Here is a 23,575-nt window from a genome sequence, read left to right on the forward strand (position 1 = left end):
AAATTCCCAAAATCATTATAAATATTAATCTCTCTTCGTGACACACACCTGGAGCGGCAAAGCCTGGTGAAATAATCGTTTCCATCTGACGACAAGGCTTGTTTTACTTGTAGCAGGTCAACCGCCGGAAGCCAGATACGCTAGAGGATAGACCCACTCCCCATTGGCCAGAGCTATTATTGGGGCTCTCGTCTCTTAACGCTTACAGAAGCCGTTTTGCTTTGTTTGACATGATTAGAATGAATATGCTAGACCCAGTTAGGAATGTAATATCGCTTTTCCTCTGGTCCTGGATTTCAATTGTAAGCCGGACATTTCTTCTCAGCTACACCGACGCGACTGACTGCTGAGCTTATGAGTATTTCAATAGATTGTTAAGTCATCTTCTTCCTTTCAGCCTTCCCTCCTGTAGATGAGATCCCAGTGTGGTTGATCAATGGGCCAAACTCCTGTTCTGGAAGATTGGAGATATATTATAATTAGACTTGGGGAGCAGAAAGTGATGATGACTGGGATGTGCTTGATGCAAAGGTTGTATATCAGGAATTGGGCTGTGAAGCGGTCAAATCAGTCCCTGGCGGTGCACTTTTTGGTGCAACTCCTGGTCCCTTTTGGCTGGACAATGTTAACTGCAAAAGTAATGAGTCGAGCCAACCGTAATGTCAAGCCAAGACCTTGAGAGAACACAACTGCAGCCCTGGCGAGACAGCGTCTATCATATGTTCAGATCAAAATTCATTTGTTTCCACAGTTTTAGGAAAACATAAATTCCGATTTGAAATATCATGTTGTTTTGGTGCCTCCTAAGAATCGAGCACAGGAGAGACAGACAGGGGTTAACGACCCATTTGTTCAAGCGAACACAGGTAGTGTCTGCTCTAGACTAGCTAAAAAAGAAATCCACAGAATACACCAAACCTTTCCTTTCTATAAACAAATCATCACTGCCAAACATTTGATCAAATTCTGCTCTTGTCACTACATAGCCACATGATAAGCAAATGTCTCCAGTCCCTGGCACTGATTGGCTTTAATCTTCTTTGTTCATCCTCACTGCCCTGCACTCTCCAATCCAGTTGATCGCTAAATACCCAAAAGGTCTTTCTAGTGATTTCTGCTGACATTTGGTTTCAAATAAGAAATATGATATAAATCCATGATTAACACTTACAGTGTTAAACATATTCAGAATCATGTCTCCTTAGTTACTGGACTTTGCAGACTGGACCAAGTGTTCGGGCCTCAACATTCTATTTTCCGAAGGCTTCATTGTAGCTGAAACTCTCATTACATCGGTACAGGCTTGGAACTGCCCTTGACCGTGACTCTATTCACGTAGTAAAAATCCAGTATTTTGCAGCCTGAAGGCCATAGGAAAATTATAACATTTTGGGCATTCCAGATTTCAAAGTCAGAAGAGAGAGGGTTTCCCTTGTGTTGGGGCTCCACCCAGATGACTTACTGCCTGGTTCTTGATATAAAAAACCCACGAAACGACTGGAGCTGGTGGACGTTTGGCTTTTCTGTCATTAATCAATTTGTCAGGTGTTCATGAAAGAATTTTACGATCAAGCCCGTTTTGCGGTGTTGAGGCTGGTTCCTCAGACTCTTTTCTGCTCCCCTGCCCAGTGGATGTCAATTCTACAATGCCTCTGTGAAGACAAAATTTGGAAGACCACATTGACCAATTGTCCAGGGCTTGGGTCATGTGACCGTGCTTCTCCACAATGACTTCAATTGTGACATTTTACAAGCGCATGGAATTTACTTTGATTTCAGCTCTGATAATCCCTCAGTGATTAGATTTTAACTTGGGTGACAACCATTTTGAGCGTCTGGTATTTACGAAGCCATATCTCCACAGACCCACTGACTCTGATATCAATGTGGGCCCATCAAAAGCAAATGCAATCTCCTGATTGCCTTCTGAAATTTGCCTGAACTGTTCCAGATGAGACGTGAATCTCCTGGTAGATCTCTGGCACAACGGGGTGTGAAATTAGAGAACAGAAATCTATATTTACAAAGTATTTGAAACTGCTGGAGTAACCATCCGGACAGAAGGCCAACCTGTGAGCAGGTTGTGTGGAGCAGCCACCTTACTTCCCTTTGTTCAGCAGAAAATTTTGACTTTGGAAAACAATTGCAACAAGAATGAGGTGTTGAAAAAAATATCCAGTCTTGAATTTCATTTGAGCGCCTTAGACACCCAACAATGCACAGACATATGGCGGCCCACGTGTGGCTCTGCCAATCAACAGGTTGCACTTCTAGATTCCGATCACATTCAGGAGGTTAGGAAGAACACCGAAATTGTTGCAAATGTCCACCTGTTCGGTTTTTGGAATCGAAATTTTGGGCTGACGTCTTCCTGTGATCCATCCCACCACAGACAATGACCTTGACCTTCATTTTAGGTTCAGCTGAATGGTCATTGAGATGACTTTCGATTCCCTACATTGCAATGTTTTTGTGCAGGTCAAAGAAATTACAAACTTAGGATTCTGAAGGAAGCATGGAAACACAGGAGACATTGATATATTGACTTCACTTTGAATCTGGTGAAATGAATTTCGCTTGAATATTATCTTTAACTACTGTTTTCCTTCCATAGATTCGATTAAAATTCGTTTGATGGATGGGCTTGGCTCCTGTTCCGGTAGAGTGGAAGTGTATTACAACAACACCTGGGGATCAGTCTGCGATGATAGTTGGGACATGTTTGATGCACAAGTTGCTTGTACGGAACTGGGTTGTGGAACACCCAAATCAGCCACTGGAAATGCTCATTTTGGAGCTGCAACGAGTTTCTTCTGGTTGGATGAAGTCAACTGCAATGGAACAGAGTCTAAATTAGCCCACTGCCAATCCAATTCTATCGGAGAACATAACTGTAGCCCTGGCGAGGCAGCGTCCGTGATATGTTCAGGTAAAGATGTTGCACTTTTTTAATAGAGGGTTAAGAAATCGTATCAGTCCTCATTTGAAATAACACATTAAAGTGAAGTGCAATTGTGCACTATTTGCTAGTTTCAAAGCAGGATCCTGAGGCTCCTGCTGAAACGAAAGTTGTTGGTCAAGAGAGATAGGTCGGGGAAATAGAACCGGGTTCTAATACTCATCAGAGAGACGACACGTATTCGCCTGTTGAATGTTTCCCTGATTAGCTGCAATATCTACAAAATTCTAGGAATTCATGACTCTGTGATCCATCATCCAGCACTCCTTATCCGGTTAGCCAGCATCAAGCTCCAGATAATGCTAGGGCATGATTTGAAAATAATGATGAGTAGTTTTTGGTTAGGTTTTAGGCCAATATTATGTTGGCTTCACGTTGTACGACATTCCCGATATTCAGATGCACTGAGTCCCATTGCAACTGACAGTCGCATTGGGCGTGCTAATCATGGTAGTTGTTTTCACCCCTGATTTCCATTTTGCCCGAACGGAATATCAAAGTTTCACTTTTCACAAAGTGACTGTTATAATGATGTAACTTCGACTCGTGATGTCCTCCAGTAGCAGAAATGTTGCAAAGAAGAAAACGAGCCAAGCGAAGGCAGGAGATGGGAAATGTGACCGCGCATTTTCAGAGGTATGTAGAATTGTCCGCTGTTATGACAGAGCCGTTGGTAAGGATTGAGATAATTCAAACATGGAGGGAACTTTGTACATCTGTCATAGCCTATATTGTCAATTGGTACTTTTGAAATGCAGCTCTGAATTCAGGATTAAGGAAACCAAGCGTCCAGAGATTCTTTAGATCGAACTAAACTAAACATCTCCTAATCTTGCAACAAATTAAACATATACACATGTCCACCAAATAACATCCTAATGGCTTTTAAACACGCCATCAAATTAATCACCCTCAGGTAAATCTTCAGGAAGGCACCAGTAACCCGCAGGCTTTACAGAGGTACCAGGCAAAGCGCATTTGACTTCCCGGATTCAAACTGAGGGTCCTGGCAATTTGGTACATTTGCAGAGACAGTACTAAGACTGCAGGCTGTTAAGAAAATAATTGCTTCTGCCTCTCGCGCAGGAAACAATTTCGGTTTGTGCAGGTAAAATAAAAAACAAGATTAAGAATCAGAAGAAAACATGAAAATACCGATTACAGGAAAACCATGTTTTTATACACAACTAGACACATCAACGTTGCATTACTGAGATTCTAATCTCATCATTACACAGCTGCATGATAATCAGATGCCTCCAGTCCCTGGCACTCTTTCTCTTTACCCTTACATGTTTAACCTCATATCGTCGATGTTCAAACCAGTTAATACCTTACCCAGCAGCATGTAGGCACAAGGCACTTGTGACTCTTTCAAACAAGACGCTGAGTTTTAAATTCCTGTCACATCACAGGAAAATACCCAGAGCCTCGAATTGTTGCAAATGTCCTCTTGTTCGTTAAAGGAATCGATAATGTTGCAGATTTTGTTCTGAGGTCTTCCTGACTCACTTTCCATCAACAACCATGAATTTTCTCTTAATTTGCGGCTCAGCAGAAGATTGCTTCAGAGGAAAATCGATTCCCTACATTGCAATACTTGTGAGAAGGCCAAATAAAACTAAATTAAGATTCAGAAGAAAACATGAAAACACAGGAGACAATAATATTACTGTTTCATTTTGATTCTGGTGAAATAAATTTCGCTTGAACATTTTCTCAACCTTTCGTTTTCTTCCTTCCTTTAGATTTAACTAAAATCCGACTGATGGATGGGAGTGATTATTGCTCTGGCAGAGTGGAAGTGTATTACAACAACATCTGGGGATCAGTCTGCGATGATAGTTGGGACATGCTTGATACACAAGTTGCATGTAAGGAACTAGGTTGTGGAACTGCCAAAGCAGCCCCTGGAAATGGTCATTTTGGAGCTGCAACGAGTTCCTTCTGGTTGGATGAAGTCAACTGCAATGGAACAGAGTTTAAATTATCCCAGTGTCAATCGAATTCTATCGGAGAACATAATTGCAGCCCTGGTGAGGCAGCGTCCGTCATATGTTCAGGTAAAGATATTGCCTTTCTATATTTTTTATTTTTATTTATTTTCTGATCAATTTAGAAAAGCTGCCAGACCAAGTGTTAAATAACACATTACAGGGATGCCCAATTGTGCACCATTCGCCACATTCAAAGCTGAATGGCATGAGCTCCTGCTTACAATAAAGTTGGCGGGCGAGGGAGGTTAACCGGGGAATTGGGAAATGTTTCATTGCTCAGCGGACAGTCGACACGTAACCGATCTGTCGAATGTCTCTCTTAAAAGCTGTGGTTACTCTTTTAACCCATGAGCTCCGTGATGCACTATCAAGCTCTCCTGATCCGGTTAGTCAGCACAAGACTCGGGTTAATGGGGGCATGATTTGATGCAGAATGGAAAGTCATTTTTACGGTCTGGAAGTCAACAATAGGAAGTGGCAGGAGGTGGGAAATTGTGTATGGCGGAATTTCAGATGTTTATGGGATTTTTCGCCTGCAGGCGAGTGAGGCTGATGAAGTTTTGGTTTACTTTTGATACCATGGCATGTTTTACTTGGCGCAGGTCTATTGGTCTGAAGCCAGATACATCACAAGTTGGAGCAATCCCCCATCGGGCTGAGCCATCAGTGAGGCTCATCTCTTAACTCGTGCAGCAGCCACAATGGAAAGTGTAACAGGTTTAGGAACAAAATGTTAGGCCCCGTTATCAACGTACCATCCCTTTTCCTCTTGTCCTGGATTGCGCCTCGAAGTCGAATCTTCCTTTTGGGGGACACGGAAGCTATTCACTCCACCACCGACCTGCTGAATTTGTGAATAATTCAATAGATTGTTCAGTTAACATTTTTCTTTCATTTTCTCTCCCCTTAGAATACGCCACAGTGCGGTTGATCAATGGGCCAAACCCCTGTACTGGAAGAGTGGAGATACATTATAATGAGACTTGGGGAGCAGTGTGTGATGATGACTGGGACATGCTTGATGCAAAAGTTGTATGTGAGCAATTGGGCTGCGGAGCGGCCGAATCAGCTCCTCACGGTGCGCATTTTGGTGCAGCTCCTGGTCCCTTTTGGCTGGATAATGTTAAATGCAAAGGTCATGAGTCCAGCCTAGTGGAATGTCAAGGCAACGCCTTTGGAGAACACAACTGCAGCCCTGGCGAGGCTGCATCTGTCATATGTTCAGGTAAAAATGGATTTGTTTCCGCAGTTTTAGGAAAACATAAATTCTGATTTGAAATATCACGTTGTTGTGGTGCCTTCTAAGAATCGAGCACAGGAGACACAGACAGGGGTTAACGACCCATTTGTTCAAGCGAACACAGGTAGTGTCTGCTCTAGACTAGCTAAAAAAGAAATCCACAGAATACACCAAACCTTTCCTTTCTATAAACAAATCATCACTGCCAAACATTTGATCAAATTCTGCTCTTGTCACTACATAGCCACATGATAAGCAAATGTCTCCAGTCCCTGGCACTGATTGGCTTTAATCTTCTTTGTTCATCCTCACTGCCCTGCACTCTCCAATCCAGTTGATCGCTAAATACCCAAAAGGTCTTTCTAGTGATTTCTGCTGACATTTGGTTTCAAATAAGAAATATGATATAAATCCATGATTAACACTTACAGTGTTAAACATATTCAGAATCATGTCTCCTTAGTTACTGGGCTTTAAAGGCTGGACCAAGTGTTCGGGCCTCAACATTCTATTTTCCGAAGGTTTCATTGTAGCTGAAACCCTCATTACATCGGTACAGTCTTGGAACTGCCCTTGACCGTGACTCTATTCACACAGTAAAAATCCATTAGTTTCCAGCCTGAAGGCCATAGGAAAATTATCATATTTTGGGAGGTCCAGATTTTAAAGTCAGAAGAGAGAGGTTTTCCCTTGTGTTGGAGCTCCACCCAGATGACTTAATGACTGGTTGATGAGACAAAAATCCCACGAAACGACTGGAGCTGGTGCATGTTTGGCTTTTCTGTCATTAATCAATTTGGCAGGTGTTGATGGAAGATTTTTACGATCAAGCCCGGTATGCGGTTTTGAGGCTCGTTCCTCAGACTCTTTGCTGCTCCACTGCCCAGTGGATGTCAATTCTACAATGTCACTATGAAGACAAAATGTTGAAGACCACATTGACTAATTGTCCAGGGCTTGGGTCATGTTACCATCCTTCTGCACATGACTACAACTGTGACATTTATCAAGCACATTGAATTTACTTTGATTTCAGCTCTGATAATCCCTCAGTGATTAGATGTTAACTTGGGTGCCAACCATTTTGAGCGTCTGGTATTCACGAAGCCATATCTCCACAGACCCACTGACTCTGGTATCAATGTGGGCCCATCAAAAGCAAATGCAATCTCCTGATTGCCTTCTGAAATTTTGCTGAACTATTCCAGATGAGATGTGAGCCTCCTGGTAGATCTCTGGCACAACGGGGTGTGAAATTCGAGAACAGAAATCTATATTTACAAAGTATTTGAAACTGCTCGAGTAAACATCCGGACAGAAGGCCAACCCGTGAGCAGGTTGTGTGGAGCAGACACCTTACTTCCCTTTGTTCAGCAGAAAATTTTGACTTTGGAAAACTATTGGAAAAAGAATGTGGTGTCTAAAAAATATCCAGTATTGAATTACATTTGAGCTCCGTAGAGACCCAACAATGCATAGACACATGGCGGCCCACGTGTGGCTCTGTCAATCAACACGTTGCGCTTCTAAATTCCGATGACATTCAGGAGGTTAGGAAGAACGCCTAGTATTGCAAATGTCCACCTGTTCGGCAATGGAATCGATATTTTGGGCTGATGTCTTCCTGCGATCCATCCCACCACAGACAATGACCTTGACCTTCATTTTAGGTTCAGCTGAATGGTCATTGAGATGACTTTAGATTCCAAACATTGCAATGTTTTTGTGCAGGTCAAAGAAATTACAAACTTAGGATTCAGAAGGAAACACGGAAACACAGGAGACATTGATATATTGACTTCACTTTGAATCTGGTGAAATGAATTTCGCTTGAATATTACCTTTAACTACTGTTTTCCTTCCGTAGATTCGATTAAAATTCGTTTGATGGATGGGCTTGGCTCCTGTTCCGGCAGAGTGGAAGTGTATTACAACAACACCTGGGGATCAGTCTGCGATGATAGTTGGGACATGTTTGATGCACAAGTTGCTTGTATGGAACTGGGTTGTGGAACACCCAAATCAGCCCCTGGAAATGCTCATTTTGGAGCTGCAACGAGTTTCTTCTGGTTGGATGAAGTCAACTGCAATGGAACAGAGTCTAAATTATTCCAGTGCCAATCCAATTCTATCGGAAAACATAACTGTAGCCCTGGCGAGGCAGCGTCCGTGATATGTTCAGGTAAAGATGTTGCACTTTTTTAATAGAGGGTTAAGAAATCGTATCAGTCCTCATTTGAAATGACACATTAAAGTGAAGTGCAATTGTGCACTATTTGCTAGTTTCAAAGCAGGATCGTGTGGCTGCTGCTGAAACGAAAGTTGTTGGTCAAGAGAGATAGGTCGGGGAAATTGAACCGGGTTCAAATACTCATCAGAGAGACGACAAGTATTCGCCTGTTGAATGTTTCCCTGATTAGCTGCAATATCTATAAAATTCTAGGAATTCATGACTCTGTGATCCATCATCCAGCACTCCTCATCCGGTTAGCCAGCATCAAGCTCCAGATAATGCTTGGGCATGATATGAAAACAATGATGAGTAGTTTTTGGTTAGGTTTTAGGCCAATATTATGTTGGCTTCACGTTGTACGACATTCCCGATATTCAGATGCACTGAGTCCCATTGCAACTGACAGTCGCATTGGGCGTGCTAATCATGGTAGTTGTTTTCACCCCTGATTTCCATTTTGCCCGAACGGAATATCTAAGTTTCACTTTTCACAACGTGACTGTTATAATGATGTAACTTCGACTAGTGATGTCCTCCAGTAGCAGAAACGTTGCAATGAGGATAACGAGCCAAGCGAAGGCAGGAGGTGGGAAATGTGACCGCGCATTTTCAGAGGTATGTAGAATTGTCGGCTGTTATGACAGAGCAGTTGGTAAGGATTGAGATAATTCAAACATGGAGGGAACTTTGAACATCTGTCATACCCATATTGTCAATTGGTACTTTTGAAATGCAGCTCTGAATTCAGGATTAAGGAAACCAAGCCTCCAGAGATTATTTAGATCGAACTAAACTAAACATCTCCTAATCTTGCAACAAATTAAACATATACACATGTCCACTAAATACCATCCTAATGGCTTTTAAGCACACCATCAAAGTAATCACCCTCAGGTAAATCTTCAGGAAGGCACCAGTAACCCGCAGGCTTTACAGAGGTACCAGGCAAAGCTCATATGACCTTCCGGATTCATACTGAGGGTCCTGGCAATTTGGTTCATTTGCAGACACAGTACTAAGATTGCAGGCTGTTAAGAAATTAATTGCTTCTGCCTCTCGCGCAGGAACCAGTTTTGGTTTGTGCAGGTAAAATAAAGAACAAGATTAAGAATCAGAAGAAAACATGAAAATACCGATTACAGGAAAACCCTATTTTTATACACAACTAGTCACGTCAACGTTGCATTACTGAGATTCTAATCTCATCAGTACACAGCCGCATGATAAGCAGATGCCTCCAGTCCCTGGCACTCTTTCTCTTTACCCTTATCTGTTTACCCTCATATCGTCGATCTTCAAACCAGTTAATCCCTTACCAAGCAGTGTGTAGGCACAAGGCACTTGTGACTCGTTCAAGCAAGACGCTGAGTTTTAAATTCCTGTCACATCACAGGAAAATACCCAGAGCCTCGAATTGTTGCAAATGTCCTCTTGTTCGTTAAAGGAATCGATAATGTTGCAGATTTTGTTCTGAGGTCTTCCTGAATCACTTTCCATCAACAACCATGAATTTTCTCTTAATTTGCGGCTCAGCAGAAGATTGCTTCAGAGGAAAATCGATTCCCTACATTGCAATACTTGTGAGAAGGCCAAATAAAACTAAATTAAGATTCAGAAGAAAACATGAAAACACAGGAGACAATAATATTACTGTTTCATTTTGATTCTGGTGAAATAAATTTCGCTTGAACATTTTCTCAACCTTTCGTTTTCTTCCTTCCTTTAGATTTAACTAAAATCCGACTGATGGATGGGAGTGATTATTGCTCTGGCAGAGTGGAAGTGTATTACAACAACACCTGGGGATCAGTCTGCGATGATAGTTGGGACATGCTTGATGCACAAGTTGCATGTAGGGAACTAGGTTGTGGAACTGCCAAAGCAGCCCCTGGAAATGGTCATTTTGGAGCTGCAACGAGTTCCTTCTGGTTGGATGAAGTCAACTGCAATGGAACAGAGTTTAAATTATCCCAGTGTCAATCGAATTCTATCGGAGAACACAATTGCAGCCCTGGTGAGGCAGCGTCCGTCTTATGTTCAGGTAAAGATATTGCCTTTCTATGTTTTTTATTTTTATTTATTTTCTGATCAGTTTAGAAAAGCTTCCAGACCAAGTGTTAAATAACACATGACAGGGAAGCCCAATTGTGCACCATTCGCCACATTCAAAGCTGAATGGCATGAGCTCCTGCTTACAATAAAGTTGGCGGGCGAGAGAGGTTAACCGGGGAATTGGGAACTGTTTCATTGCTCAGCGGACAGTCGACACGTAACCGATCTGTCGAATGTCTCTCTTTAAAGCTGTGGTTACTCTTTTAACCCATGAGCCCCGTGATGCATTATCAAGCTCTCCTGATCCGGTTAGTCAGCACAAAACTCGGGACAATAGGGGCATGACTTGATGCAGAATTGAAAGTCATTTTTATGGTCAGGAAGTCAACAATAGGCAGAGGCAGGAGGTAGGAAATTGTGTATGGCGGAATTTCAGATGTTTATGGGATTTTTCGCCTGCAGGCGGGTGAGGCTGATGAAGTTTTGATTTACTTTTGATTCCATGGCATGTTTTACTTGGCGCAGGTCTATTGGACTGAAGCCAGATACATCACAAGTTGGACCAGTCCCCCATCAGGCTGAGCTATCAGTGAGGCTCATCTCTTACCTCGTGCAGCAGCCACAATGGAACGTGTAACAGGTTTAGGAACAAGATGTTAGGCCCCGTTATCAACGTACCATGCCTTTTCCTCTTGTCCTGGATTGCGCCTCGAAGTCGAATCTTCCTTTTGGGGGACACGGAAGCTATTCACTCCACCACCGACCTGCTGAATTTGTGAATAATTCAATAGATTGTTCAGTTAACATTTTTCTTTCATTTTCTCTTCCCTTAGAATACACCACAGTGCGGTTGATCAATGGGCCAAACCCCTGTACTGGAAGAGTGGAGATACATTATAATGAGACTTGGGGAGCAGTGTGTGATGATGACTGGGACATGCTTGATGCAAAAGTTGTATGTGAGCAATTGGGCTGCGGAGCGGCCGAATCAGCCCCTCACGGCGCGCGTTTTGGTGCAGCTCCTGGTCCCTTTTGGCTGGATAATGTTAAATGCAAAGGTAACGAGTCCAGCCTAGTGGAATGTCAAGGCAACGCCTTGGGAGAACACAACTGCAGCCCTGGCGAGGCTGCATCTGTCATATGTACAGGTAAAAATGGAATTGTTTCCGCAGTTTTAGGAAAACATAAATTCTGATTTGAAATACCACGTTGTTGTGGTGCCTTCTAAGAATCGAGCACAGGAGACACAGATAGGGGTTAACGACCCATTTGTTCAAGCGAACACAGGTAGTGTCTGATTTAGACTAGCTAAAAGAGAAATCCACAGAATACACCAAACCTTTCCTTTCTATAAACAAATCGTCACAGTCAAGTATTTGATCAAATTCTGCTCTTGTCACTACATAGCCACATGATAAGCAAATGTCTCCAGTCCCTGGCACTGATTGGATTTAATCTTCTTTGTTCATCCTCACTGCCCTGCACTCTCCAATCCAGTTGATCGCTAAATACCCCCAAGGTGTTTCTAGAGATTTCTGCTGACATTTGGTTTCAAATAAGAAATATGACATGAATCCATGATTAACACTTACAGTGTTAAACATATTCAGAATCATGTCTCCTTAGTTACTGGACTTTTCAGGCTGGACCAAGTGTTCGGGCCTCAACATTCTATTTTCCGAAGGTTTCATTGTAGCTGAAACCCTCATTACATCGGTACAGTCTTGGAACTGCCCTTCACCATGACTCTATTCACACAGTAAAAATCTATTAGTTTCCAGCCTGAAGGCCATAGGAAAATTATCACATTTTGGGAGGTCCAGATTTTAAAGTCAGAAGAGAGAGGGTTTCCCTTGTGTTGGGGCTCCACCCAGATGACTTAATGCCTGGTTGTTGATACAAAAATCCCACGAAACGACTGGAGCTGGTGCACGTTTGGCTTTTCTGTCATTAATCAATTTGGCAGGTGTTGATGGAAGATTTTTACGATCAAGCCCGTTATGCGGTGTTGAGGCTGGTTCCTCAGACTCTTTGCTGCTCCCCTGCCCAGTGGATGTCAATTCTACAATGTCACTGTGAAGACAAAATTTTGAAGCCCACATTGACTAATTGTCCAGGGCTTGGGTCATGTTACCATCCTTCTGCACATGACTTCAACTGTGACATTTACCAAGCGCATGGAATTTACCGTGATTTCAGCTCTTATAATCCCTCAGTGATTAGATGTTAACTTGGGTGCCAACCATTTTGAACGTCTGGTATTCACGAAGCCATATCTCCACAGACCCACTTACTCTGGTCTCAATGTGGGCCCATCAAAAGCAAATGCAATCTCCTGATTGCCTTCTGAAATTTGCCTGAACTGTTCCAGATGAGACGTGAGCCTCCTGGTAGATCTCTGGCACAACGGGGTGTGAAATTCGAGAACAGAAATCTATATTTACAAAGTATTTGAAACTGCTCGAGTAACCATCCGGACAGAAGGCCAACCTGTGAGCAGGTTGTGTGGAGCAGCCACCTTACTTCCCTTTGTTCAGCAGAAAATTCTGACTTTGGAAAACTATTGGTACAAGAATGTGGTGTTTAAAAAATATCCAGTATTGAATTACATTTGAGCGCCTTAGAGACCCAACAATGCATAGACACATGGCGGCCCACGTGAGGCTCTGTCAATCAACACGTTGCGCTTCTAAATTCCGATCACATTCAGGAAGTTAGGAAGAACGCCGAAGTGTTGCAAAAGTCCACCAGTTCGGCAATGGAATCGAAATTTTAGGTTGATGTCTTCCTGTGATCCATCCCACCACAGACAATGACCTTGACCTTCATTTTAGGTTCAGCTGAATGGTCATTGAGATGACTTTCGATTCCCTACATTGCAATGTGTTTGTGCAGGTCAAAGAAATTACAAACTTAGGATTCAGAAGGAAACACGGAAACACAGGAGACATTGATATATTGACTTCACTTTGAATCTGGTGAAATGAATTTCGCTTGAATATTACCTTTAACTACTGTTTTCCTTCCATAGATTCGATTAAAATTCGTTTGATGGATGGGATTGGCTCCTGTTCCGGTAGAGTGGAAGTGTATTACAACAACACCTGGGGATCAGTCTGCGATGATAGTTGGGACATGTTTGATGCACAAGTTGCTTGTATGGAACTGGGTTGTGGAACACCCAAATCAGCCCCTGGAAATGCTCATTTTGGAGCTGCAACGAGTTTCTTCTGGTTGGATGAAGTCAACTGCAATGGAACAGAGTCTAAATTATCCCACTGCCAATCCAATTCTATCGGAGAACATAACTGTAGCCCTGGCGAGGCAGCGTCCGTGATATGTTCAGGTAAAGATGTTGCACTTTTTTAATAGAGGGTTAAGAAATCGTATCAGTCCTCATTTGAAGTGACACATTAAAGTGAAGTGCAATTGTGCACTATTTGCTAGTTTCAAAGCAGGATCCTGAGGCTCCTGCTGAAACGAAAGTTGTTGGTCAAGAGAGATAGGTCGGGGAAATAGAACCGGGTTCTAATACTGATCAGAAAGACGACAAGTATTCGCCTGTTGAATGTTTCCCTGATTAGCTGCAATATCTATAAAATTCTAGGAATTCATGACTCTGTGATCCATCATCCAGCACTCCTCATCCGGTTAGCCAGCATCAAGCTCCAGATAATGCTTGGGCATGATTTGAAAATAATGATGCGTAGTTTTTGGTTAGGTTTTAGGCCAATATTATGTTGGCTTCACATTGTACGACATTCCTGATATTCAGATGCACTGAGTCCCATTGCAACTGACAGTCGCATTGGGCGTGCTAATCATGGTAGTTGTTTTCACCCCTGATTTCCATTTTGCCCGAATGGAATATCAAAGTTTCACTTTTCACAACGTGACTGTTATAATGATGTAACTTCGACTAGTGATGTCCTCCGGTAGCAGAAACGTTGCAATGAGGAAAACGAGCCAAGCGAAGGCAGAAGGTGGGAAATGTGACCGCGCATTTTCAGAGGTATGTAGAATTGTCGGCTGTTATGACAGAGCAGTTGGTAAGGATTGAGATAATTCAAACATGGAGGGAACTTTGAACATCTGTCATACCCATATTGTCAATTGGTACTTTTGAAATGCAGCTCTGAATTCAGAATTAAGAAAACCAAGCCTCCAGAGATTATTTAGATCGAACTAAACTAAACATCTCCGAATCTTGCAACAAGTTAAACATGTACACATGTCCACCAAATACCATCCTAATGGATTTTAAGCACACCATCAAAGTAATCACCCCCAGGTAAATCTTCACGAAGGCACCAGTAACCCGCAGGCTTTACAGAGGTACCAGGCAAAGCGCATATGACCTTCCGGATTCATACTGAGGGTCCTGGCAATTTGGTTCATTTGCAGACACAGTACTAAGATTGCAGGCTGTTAAGAAATTAATTGCTTCTGCCTCTCGCGCAGGAACCAGTTTTGGTTTGTGCAGGTAAAATAAAGAACAAGATTAAGAATCAGAAGAAAACATGAAAATACCGATTACAGGAAAACCCTATTTTTATACACAACTAGTCACGTCAACGTTGCATTACTGAGATTCTAATCTCATCAGTACACAGCCGCATGATAAGCAGATGCCTCCAGTCCCTGGCACTCTTTCTCTTTACCCTTATCTGTTTACTCTCATATCGTCGATCTTCAAACCAGTTAATCCCTTACCAAGCAGTGTGTAGGCACAAGGCACTTGTGACTCGTTCAAGCAAGACGCTGAGTTTTAAATTCCTGTCACATCACAGGAAAATACCCAGAGCCTCGAATTGTTGCAAATGTCCTCTTGTTCGTTAAAGGAATCGATAATGTTGCAGATTTTGTTCTGAGGTCTTCCTGAATCACTTTCCATCAACAACCATGAATTTTCTCTTAATTTGCGGCTCAGCAGAAGATTGCTTCAGAGGAAAATCGATTCCCTACATTGCAATACTTGTGAGAAGGCCAAATAAAACTAAATTAAGATTCAGAAGAAAACATGAAAACACAGGAGACAATAATATTACTGTTTCATTTTGATTCTGGTGAAATAAATTTCGCTTGAACATTTTCTCAACCTTTCGTTTTCTTCCTTCCTTTAGATTTAACTAAAATCCGACTGATGGATGGGAGTGATTATTGCTCTGGCAGAGTGGAAGTGTATTACAACAACACCTGGGGATCAGTCTGCGATGATAGTTGGGACATGCTTGATGCACAAGTTGCATGTAGGGAACTAGGTTGTGGAACTGCCAAAGCAGCCCCTAGAAATGCTCATTTTGGAGCTGCAACGAGTTCCTTCTGGTTGGATGAAGTCAACTGCAATGGAACAGAGTTTAAATTATCACAGTGTCAATCGAATTCTATCGGAGAACATAATTGCAGCCCTGGTGAGGCAGCGTCCGTCATATGTTCAGGTAAAGATATTGCCTTTCTATATTTTTTATTTTTATTTATTTTCTGATCAGTTTAGAAAAGCTTCCAGACCAAGTGTTAAATAACACATGACAGGGATGCCCAATTGTGCACCATTCGCCACATTCAAAGCTGAATGGCATGAGCTCCTGCTTACAATAAAGTTGGCGGGCGAGAGAGGTTAACCGGGGAATTGGGAACTGTTTCATTGCTCAGTGGACAGTCGACACGTAACCGATCTGTCGAATGTCCCTCTTAAAAGCTGTGGTTACTCTTTTAACCCATGAGCCCCGTGATGCATTATCATGCTCTCCTGATCCGGTTAGCCATCACAAAACTCGGGATAATGGAGGCATGATTTGATGCAGAATGGAAAGTCATTTTTATGGTCAGGAAGTCGACAATAGGCAGAGGCAGGAGGTGGGAAATTGTGGATGGCGGAATTTCAGATGTTTATGGGATTTTTCGCCTGCAGGCGGGTGAGGCTGATGAAGTTTTGGTTTACTTTTGATACCATGGCATGTTTTACTTGGCGCAGGTCTATTGGACTGAAGCCAGATACATCACAAGTTGGACCAGTCCCCCATCAGGCTGAGCTATCAGTGAGGCTCATCTCTTACCTCGTGCAGCAGCCACAATGGAACGTGTAACAGGTTTAGGAACAAGATGTTAGGCCCCGTTATCAACGTACCATCCCTTTTCCTCTTGTCCTGGATTGCGCCTCGAAGTCGAATCTTCCTTTTGGGGGACGCGGAAGCTATTCACTCCACCACCGACCTGCTGAATTTGTGAATAATTCAATAGATTGTTCAGTTAACATTTTTCTTTCATTTTCTCTTCCCTTAGAATACGCCACAGTGCGGTTGATCAATGGGCCAAACCCCTGTACTGGAAGAGTGGAGATACATTATAATGAGACTTGGGGAGCAGTGTGTGATGATGACTGGGACATGCTTGATGCAAAAGTTGTATGTGAGCAATTGGGCTGCGGAGCGGCCGAATCAGCCCCTCACGGTGCGCGTTTTGGTGCAGCTCCTGGTCCCTTTTGGCTGGATAATGTTAAATGCAAAGGTAATGAGTCCAGCCTAGTAGAATGTCAAGGCAACGCCTTGGGAGAACACAACTGCAGCCCTGGCGAGGCTGCATCTGTCATATGTTCAGGTAAAAATGTATTTGTTTGCACAATTTTTCAGCATGCATGAATTCTGATGTGAAATATCATGTTAAACATAGTCACAATGCTTTGTCATTAGTTGCTTGCTGTGATGTTCCGGCTTCGGATCCCAATTAGCCAGCTGAGCACTCTAGCTGAAATCGTCACTACATCAGTCGCAACTTGCAGTTGATGCTGAGATTTTTAATAACACTGGAACCGTCGCTTCAGCTCTTGTTATAATCATCGATTGAGATTCAGTAATTTATGTGATGTACGTGTTGAGGGCAGACGGGTTTCAGTGAAAGGGATATGGAAGGAGAGTTTGACTCTGAACCCGAACGCGAAACTTAAAATATTCAATTCGCTATCCATGTTCACTCGGGCTATTGATCCTATTATTGTATTTAATGAAATGTGGAATATTCCTGCACCATATAACTCTGGTTCAAATGATTGCTGACAGTTCCACAGCCTAGTCACATGTTAAAGCATTTCGTCCGAACGGGATAACTACGTTTCACGTTTGACAAAGCAACAGTTATAATGATGTAGCTTGGGCAAGTGATATCCTCCTGTAGCAGAAACATAACAATGAGGAAAACGAGTCAGGCAAATCCAAGATGTGGGAAATGTGACCACGCATTTTCAGGTGTATGTCGGGTTGTCCGCTGTTTGAACACAACAGTTGGTAAAGGCTGAGTTACTTAAGCGACAGAGAGAATTTTGAATAACAGTCAAACCCTATATTTTTAATTGGCATGTAGGAGATGGGGCTCTGAAATCATGAATAAGGCCACAAGTCTCGAGGGGGTATTTATATAAAACTAAATGGAACATATGTTCATTGAATAACAGATTAAACACATTAACACGTTAACAAATTATTACCATAGTAAACTTTAAACAAATGCGCAAAGTAATCACTCCCGGGTTATTAGTCACCCAGGCAAGAAAACATTGTAGACTTTAAACAGACACCAGGCAAAGCGCATTTGACCTTACAATATATTTCCGAGTCAGGATGGTGAGTCTCCTGTCGGGGAATTGAAAAAAAGTTAAAAGGATAAAGATAAAATCCTGCTGAATATTTCCACATATATTGTAGTTCGATCCTCCATTAGAGGAAACCAAAATGCGAATGGTGGAGGAGAAACACCTCGTTGGAAAGATTGGAGGGTTACTTTAATGAGGCTTGGGGGGCAGTCTGTGATGATGACTGGGACATACACGGGGGAACATTGTCTGTCAGCAGCTGGGCTGCCGAGCCGCCAGTTCAGCCTCAGCCACCAACCACCCACCCCCACCCGCCAACCAGTGCGCATTTTGGTGCAGCCCCTGTCTCCTTTGGGCTGGATAATGTTAACTGCTGAGGCGATGCGTTCAAATTATTCGGATGTCCAGCGAACCCACGGGGCAGGGCGGGGTGGGGGGTGGGGGTGGGGGTGGTGGAGGGGCACAACTGCCCGCCTGACGAGGCAGCTTCTGTCATTTGCACAGGTGAAAACGATTTTTATTTTAAAACATTGAGGAAAGCATCAAATCAGATTTCCCGTCTTGTCTTCCAGGTCTTGACAAGGATGCACTCTGAGCGAACTTACGATTAGGCTCAGACATTGCAATTTCACTGAGGGGGAGCATTGCATCATTGCTGATGTCTCCAGTGCATCGGGAAAGATTTGGTACTCAGCTTGAGACGTGGCGGGGGGGGGGAGTGGTGGGTGAGGGGGTGGGGGAGAGGGGGGGCGGTGTGCGGGGCGGGGGGGAGGCGGTGGGGGAATGGGAGGTGGTCGTGGGGGGGAATGTTTGGAAGCACACAAAATAACTGCTTTGTTTTGGCTTCCCTTCTCGCACCCGAACCACATTCATCTTCCCATTTCATTCAAAGAACAAAGAAAAGTTCAGCACAGCATCAGGACCTTCGGCCCTCTTAGCCTGCGCCGATCATATTGCCTGTCAAACTAAAACATTTTGCTTTTCCGGGGTCCGTATCCCTTCATTCCCATCCTATTCATGTTTTTGTCAAGCTGCCTCTTAAACACCACTATCGTGCATGCGTCCACCACCTCCTCTGGCAGCGAATTCCAGACACTCTAACCCTCTGCGAACGAAACTGGCCCCGCACATCTCCTCTATAGTTTTCTCCTCTAAGTCCCCTAGTAATTGATCTTCCACCCTGGGAAAAAGCTTCTGACCATCTACTCTGTCCATGCCACTTATGATTTTGTAAACTTGTATCAAGGCGCCGCTCAATCTCCGTCGCTCTAGTGAGAACAAGCCTATTTTCTCCAACCTCTCCTCATAGCTAATAACCTCCTGAGCAGGCAGCATCCTGGAAAACCTCCTCTACACCCTCTCCAACGCCTCCATACCCTTCTGGTAATGTGGCGACCAGAATTGCACGCAATGTTCCAATAGTGGCCTGACCAAGTTTCTAAACAGCTGCAGCATGACTTCCCAGCTTTTATACTCAATACCCCTGCCGATGAAGGCATGCATGCCATATGCCTTCCTGACTACCTTATCCACCTGCGTTGCAACTTCCAATGACCTGTGGACCTGTAAAGCCAGATGCAATGTGGGAATCTCCGGCTTAGGCCAGCATTTATTGCCCAAAACCTTGTTCAAGGAGGCGGTTAAGAGTCAATCACATTGGTTGAGAGTCTGGAGGCACATGTAGGCGAGGCCAGATGAGGACAACAGTTTTCCATACCATAAGGGGATTAGTGAATCTTGTAAATATTTACGACAATCGACAATCGTTTCCTGGTTATCATCAGACTTCTAATTCCAGATTTTTTCATTGAATTTTAAATTCCACCTGCCCTGGGGTGATTTGCATCTCTCTATGCCATGTATGGGGTTTGGTTTTGAGACTCCAGTAAATGAGCTAAATTGAGGTAAACTTAACAGGGCGCCAGGATGTGTGGCGTGACATATTGAATTATCCAGCCCACCTTCTGATTTGACAATCCTTTTTTGTGGGCGGAGAAAAAAATTGCCTCTAATCATACTGCCAATTAATTATAACCTGTTAGACAGCATAAACAGATGTTAAAGGAAACTCCAGCAAGCTACAGGAAGGCAATTTTTCCAAGAAAACCTGAAACAAACGTGTTGGATTGCACATTGCCTTTGTCTGGCACGTGTGGAAAGGTTGGTGGGCGTATTGGCCATTCTATTCCTCGAATGTCATTGGTCAACCGCCAAAAACAAATAGGTCATCAGCATCTTGGAGCCAATTACAAACCGCCTCATCTGCTCACCAAATTGCACACATTTTCACACTGGAGTCAGTGTCATCACAAATGCAAATCTCCTGTACGGATGATCTTCTGAAACGTCGCTCCAATCAACTGGTAGCTGCATGTGAACAAAAAAAACATCTATTTTTAAAAGTTCATTCATGGGATGTGGGCTTCGCTGGCTGGGCCAGCATTTATTGCCCATGCATAATTGCCTAAATCGATAAAAAGTGTTCTCCTTAGCCCAGTCGTTAATGTTGTCTGCCTGCTTATTTTACATTTGGCCTCCAGTTCCTCTTTGGTCGATTCTGTCAGTGATGACCAATCACTATAAACCGGCTGCGCAGGTAACATGTCACAATGACCATTTTTTTCGTTCTTTTGGTAGCTAACCCTGCCTGTCACAAACATAAAAAATAAAATCCAACAGAATTGCCATGATAAGTCTCCCTGACATAAATCAGTGGTGACTCTGGTGAAACTGTTGACGCTGCCATAACACGCAATAAACACCCAGAGGCTGAATGTTACCTCAGTTATTTCTGGAAACTGTTACCACCAGCAGGGTACAAGTGGTAGATAAAATGAAGCTCGTCAACTCAAACAGCAGCACTGATTTTGGATGAACCGATGTTTATGTTTTACAGCCACTGAGAAATGACCATTGAACCAATGATTCAGGAAGGCGCCTGGATGCTGGTGATACGCAGCAGATGAGGTCCATGAAGGATGGGGAATGCACCTCATCATATTAGACAAACAACTACAGCTTATTAAATGAAAAAGTTCAAATCTGGGATTCCATAATTTGTGCAAGTTGGATGTTAACTTTCATCAACTGCTTAGAAACTCAATTGTCTGCTTGCTATTTCACATTTCATGTAGCTTTGTAAGAAGTTTGCTGCATACGTACAGCCTGCAATGTTTTTTGACTCAACGTGAGCCATGAAGATTGTTTCACTCTAACTGCCCGGACCCACAGTGTTTGATGCTATTGATGAAAGCAGGACGCAAGGCACTTAGACCTTGCTGCCTCTGATGATGCTGTAATACCCAGCACCAAGATAACACTTTCTTACCCTGCTGCTCAAATAAACGCCCCTGTTATGCAAACCTGTGTCTCTAATTTGTACTGTTTTAGCTGTTATTAATCAGGCCCTGTTAAAGGAAATATATATGTGTTTATATTTGAAATCCCTGGCTCCAGAAAAGGGAGGTGGGGGGTTTGGTAGGGGACGAGGTTTACCTCAAATTTAAACGGGGGAAATAACGCCAACAGTTCCCTGCCCCCTCCCCACCAGCCCGAAGTGCCCAGGTAAGGGTTGCCTGTCAATTACTCAAAAATTCAAACCTCCATTTGGAAATAAGCCTGTGATGGGAGCCTACGGAAAGAAGAAATTCAATTGCAAACTTGAATGGTTCCGACCGTCTCATCTGCAGAGTCACTCAGGGAATGTTATAAGTATTAAAATCGCTTCGAAATCGCAGATAATAGTAGCGCTTACAACCCCAAACGACCAAGTGCTAAGTGACAGACACAGACACTCCCCCCAAATACACCCCCCACCACCCCCCACAACCCCCGTCCCCACCCCCCCCACCCCCCCCCACCCCCCTCCTCCCCCACCACAACCCGCGGCTTCCCTGACACTGACACCGGTCACTAAGTATCTCCCCAGCAGCAAAACACAAAATGATTTTTGTGTAGCCAACAACACCCAAAAGCCAAATGATTATCCTCTTCCGGGCTCAACAATTCAAATCAAACTGATTCCCTCCTGCCTGGCTGATGATGTCCAGCAGGAACCGTAGCAATGATACTATTTACCATCAATCTGTGATCAATGAAGATAATGATATTAATGTTACTTCACATCGTGTATAAAAGCCCTACATCCCAATTCAACCGTGTCTGTTTCAGCTTGGAATCGTATATTTTTTGTCACAGAATTGTCTCTATTGGTCTCTTGGTCAATGGATGAATTTAAAACGGGTCAAAGCCTCTTCATAAACCCTGTTACACTGCCTTGTGATTAAAGCGATACAAAGCCACTTTCTGCAGTCCGCTCTGCGTCACTACAGGCGCTGCTCTTTGCCAGTCTGAGAGACGCCCGCTTCGTGCATGGCTGCATCTGGGAACAGATTGATGAAATGTGAATATTGGACACCATTGTAAGTGATTGAGGCTTGCTGCAGGGTGCACAGTTCACGCGGATGGTGCATTCGCTGTTTTACCCCCTGGCCCTATACATGAACTTTCCCCTCATTCCTTATTCGAGGCATTGGCTGGGGATTTTAGTTGGGGACCATTTCAAACTGCAATGTGCACGTTTGGTTCAGTTACCAGACTCAAATCCATTTCTGAATAAGCTTTGCTGTACTGTGTAATTCTTCTGAAATACATTGTCAATGTGTCACACGCCACATTGGGCCTTAGAAAACGTTTTTATTAAATATGACTCCAAGATAGTTTTCTCAATTTCTCACACTGATTCTGTGTGCTGGAAAAAATCCATAGCAAAAAAAACATATTGGAAAGAATTTATTTACACATCTTTACAGCTCTTATTCACATTGTCTCCGTGTTGGTCCACAAATGAATTGACACTGTTCCAAAGGTGAAATATGTTGGTGCTTTATAATATCAACCACGCACACACACACACACACACAAGCACACGCACTTGCATACACAATCACTCGCTCAAATACACACACTCACATTCATAAACAGACAATTACACACATTCTCTCACGTGTACACACTCATGCACATTTTAACACGCACTCACTCAGCCACAATCATGCACACGCACAGAAACACCTACACACTCCATAAAGCACATTCGAACACATTCATAAACACACAAAGACTCAAACACAAACTCTCTCACATTCTCAAACACGGACAACACATACAGACAGAGTGCAGAGAGGGGTTAGTGTCAATATCACTCCAGTAATTCACTGTCAATTTGAGATAAATGTGGATTAAGATATTAAATTAACTTCACATCGGATAGAAGAGTCCTCCATCCCAATTAAACCTGCCAGTTTCAGCCTGGACTCGTACGTTTTTTCAGACTATAACCTATTTTGGTCTCTGAGTCAACGAATAAATTTAAAAAGGTTTAAAACCTCGTTTAAGCCCTGCTCATGGTCTTGTGATTAAAGTGATATAACCCCACCCTCTGCTGGCCTGCAACCGCCACTAAAGGCACTGCTCTTTGCCAGCCTCAGAGAAGCTTAGTTCCTGCATG

At 43.2% G+C, this 23,575-nt stretch overlaps 2 protein-coding genes across 2 annotated transcripts in view; both read left to right on the top strand.

The window, feature by feature from the left end:
* LOC144672798 (scavenger receptor cysteine-rich domain-containing protein DMBT1-like) overlaps positions 1 to 12,863 on the top strand; it is a 43,554-nt gene extending 30,691 nt beyond the window's left edge. Inside the window, exons 11-17 of the mRNA XM_078534784.1 lie at positions 2,615 to 2,929; positions 4,708 to 5,022; positions 5,867 to 6,181; positions 8,064 to 8,378; positions 10,156 to 10,470; positions 11,315 to 11,629; positions 12,853 to 12,863. Coding sequence (XP_078390910.1) covers positions 2,615 to 2,929; positions 4,708 to 5,022; positions 5,867 to 6,181; positions 8,064 to 8,378; positions 10,156 to 10,470; positions 11,315 to 11,629; positions 12,853 to 12,863 — 1,901 coding nt within the window. The remainder of the gene's footprint in view (positions 1 to 2,614; positions 2,930 to 4,707; positions 5,023 to 5,866; positions 6,182 to 8,063; positions 8,379 to 10,155; positions 10,471 to 11,314; positions 11,630 to 12,852) is intronic.
* A 655-nt stretch (positions 12,864 to 13,518) lies between these two features.
* LOC144672810 (scavenger receptor cysteine-rich domain-containing protein DMBT1-like) lies at positions 13,519 to 21,425 on the top strand. Its single transcript, XM_078534796.1, has 4 exons — positions 13,519 to 13,827; positions 15,605 to 15,919; positions 16,764 to 17,078; positions 20,963 to 21,425. Exons 1-4 carry the CDS (start codon positions 13,533 to 13,535, stop codon positions 20,974 to 20,976), a joined length of 939 nt encoding a protein of 312 aa, XP_078390922.1. The 5' UTR covers positions 13,519 to 13,532; the 3' UTR covers positions 20,977 to 21,425.
* The last annotated feature ends 2,150 nt before the right edge of the window (positions 21,426 to 23,575 follow it).

The sequence above is a fragment of the Cetorhinus maximus genome, unplaced genomic scaffold, assembly GCF_964194155.1.
Source record: "Cetorhinus maximus unplaced genomic scaffold, sCetMax3.hap1.1 HAP1_SCAFFOLD_44, whole genome shotgun sequence".
In the NCBI taxonomy this organism is placed as follows: domain Eukaryota; kingdom Metazoa; phylum Chordata; class Chondrichthyes; order Lamniformes; family Cetorhinidae; genus Cetorhinus; species Cetorhinus maximus.

Coding starts and splice junctions, on each gene's coding strand:
- LOC144672810 (XM_078534796.1), top strand. CDS start 13,533: ATGGATGGGATTGGCTCCTGTTCCGGTAGAGTGGAAGTGTATTACAAC. Junction 13,828..15,604: donor AGCGTCCGTGATATGTTCAG/GTAAAGATGTTG, acceptor TCCTTCCTTTAG/ATTTAACTAAAATCCGACTG. Junction 15,920..16,763: donor AGCGTCCGTCATATGTTCAG/GTAAAGATATTG, acceptor CTCTTCCCTTAG/AATACGCCACAGTGCGGTTG.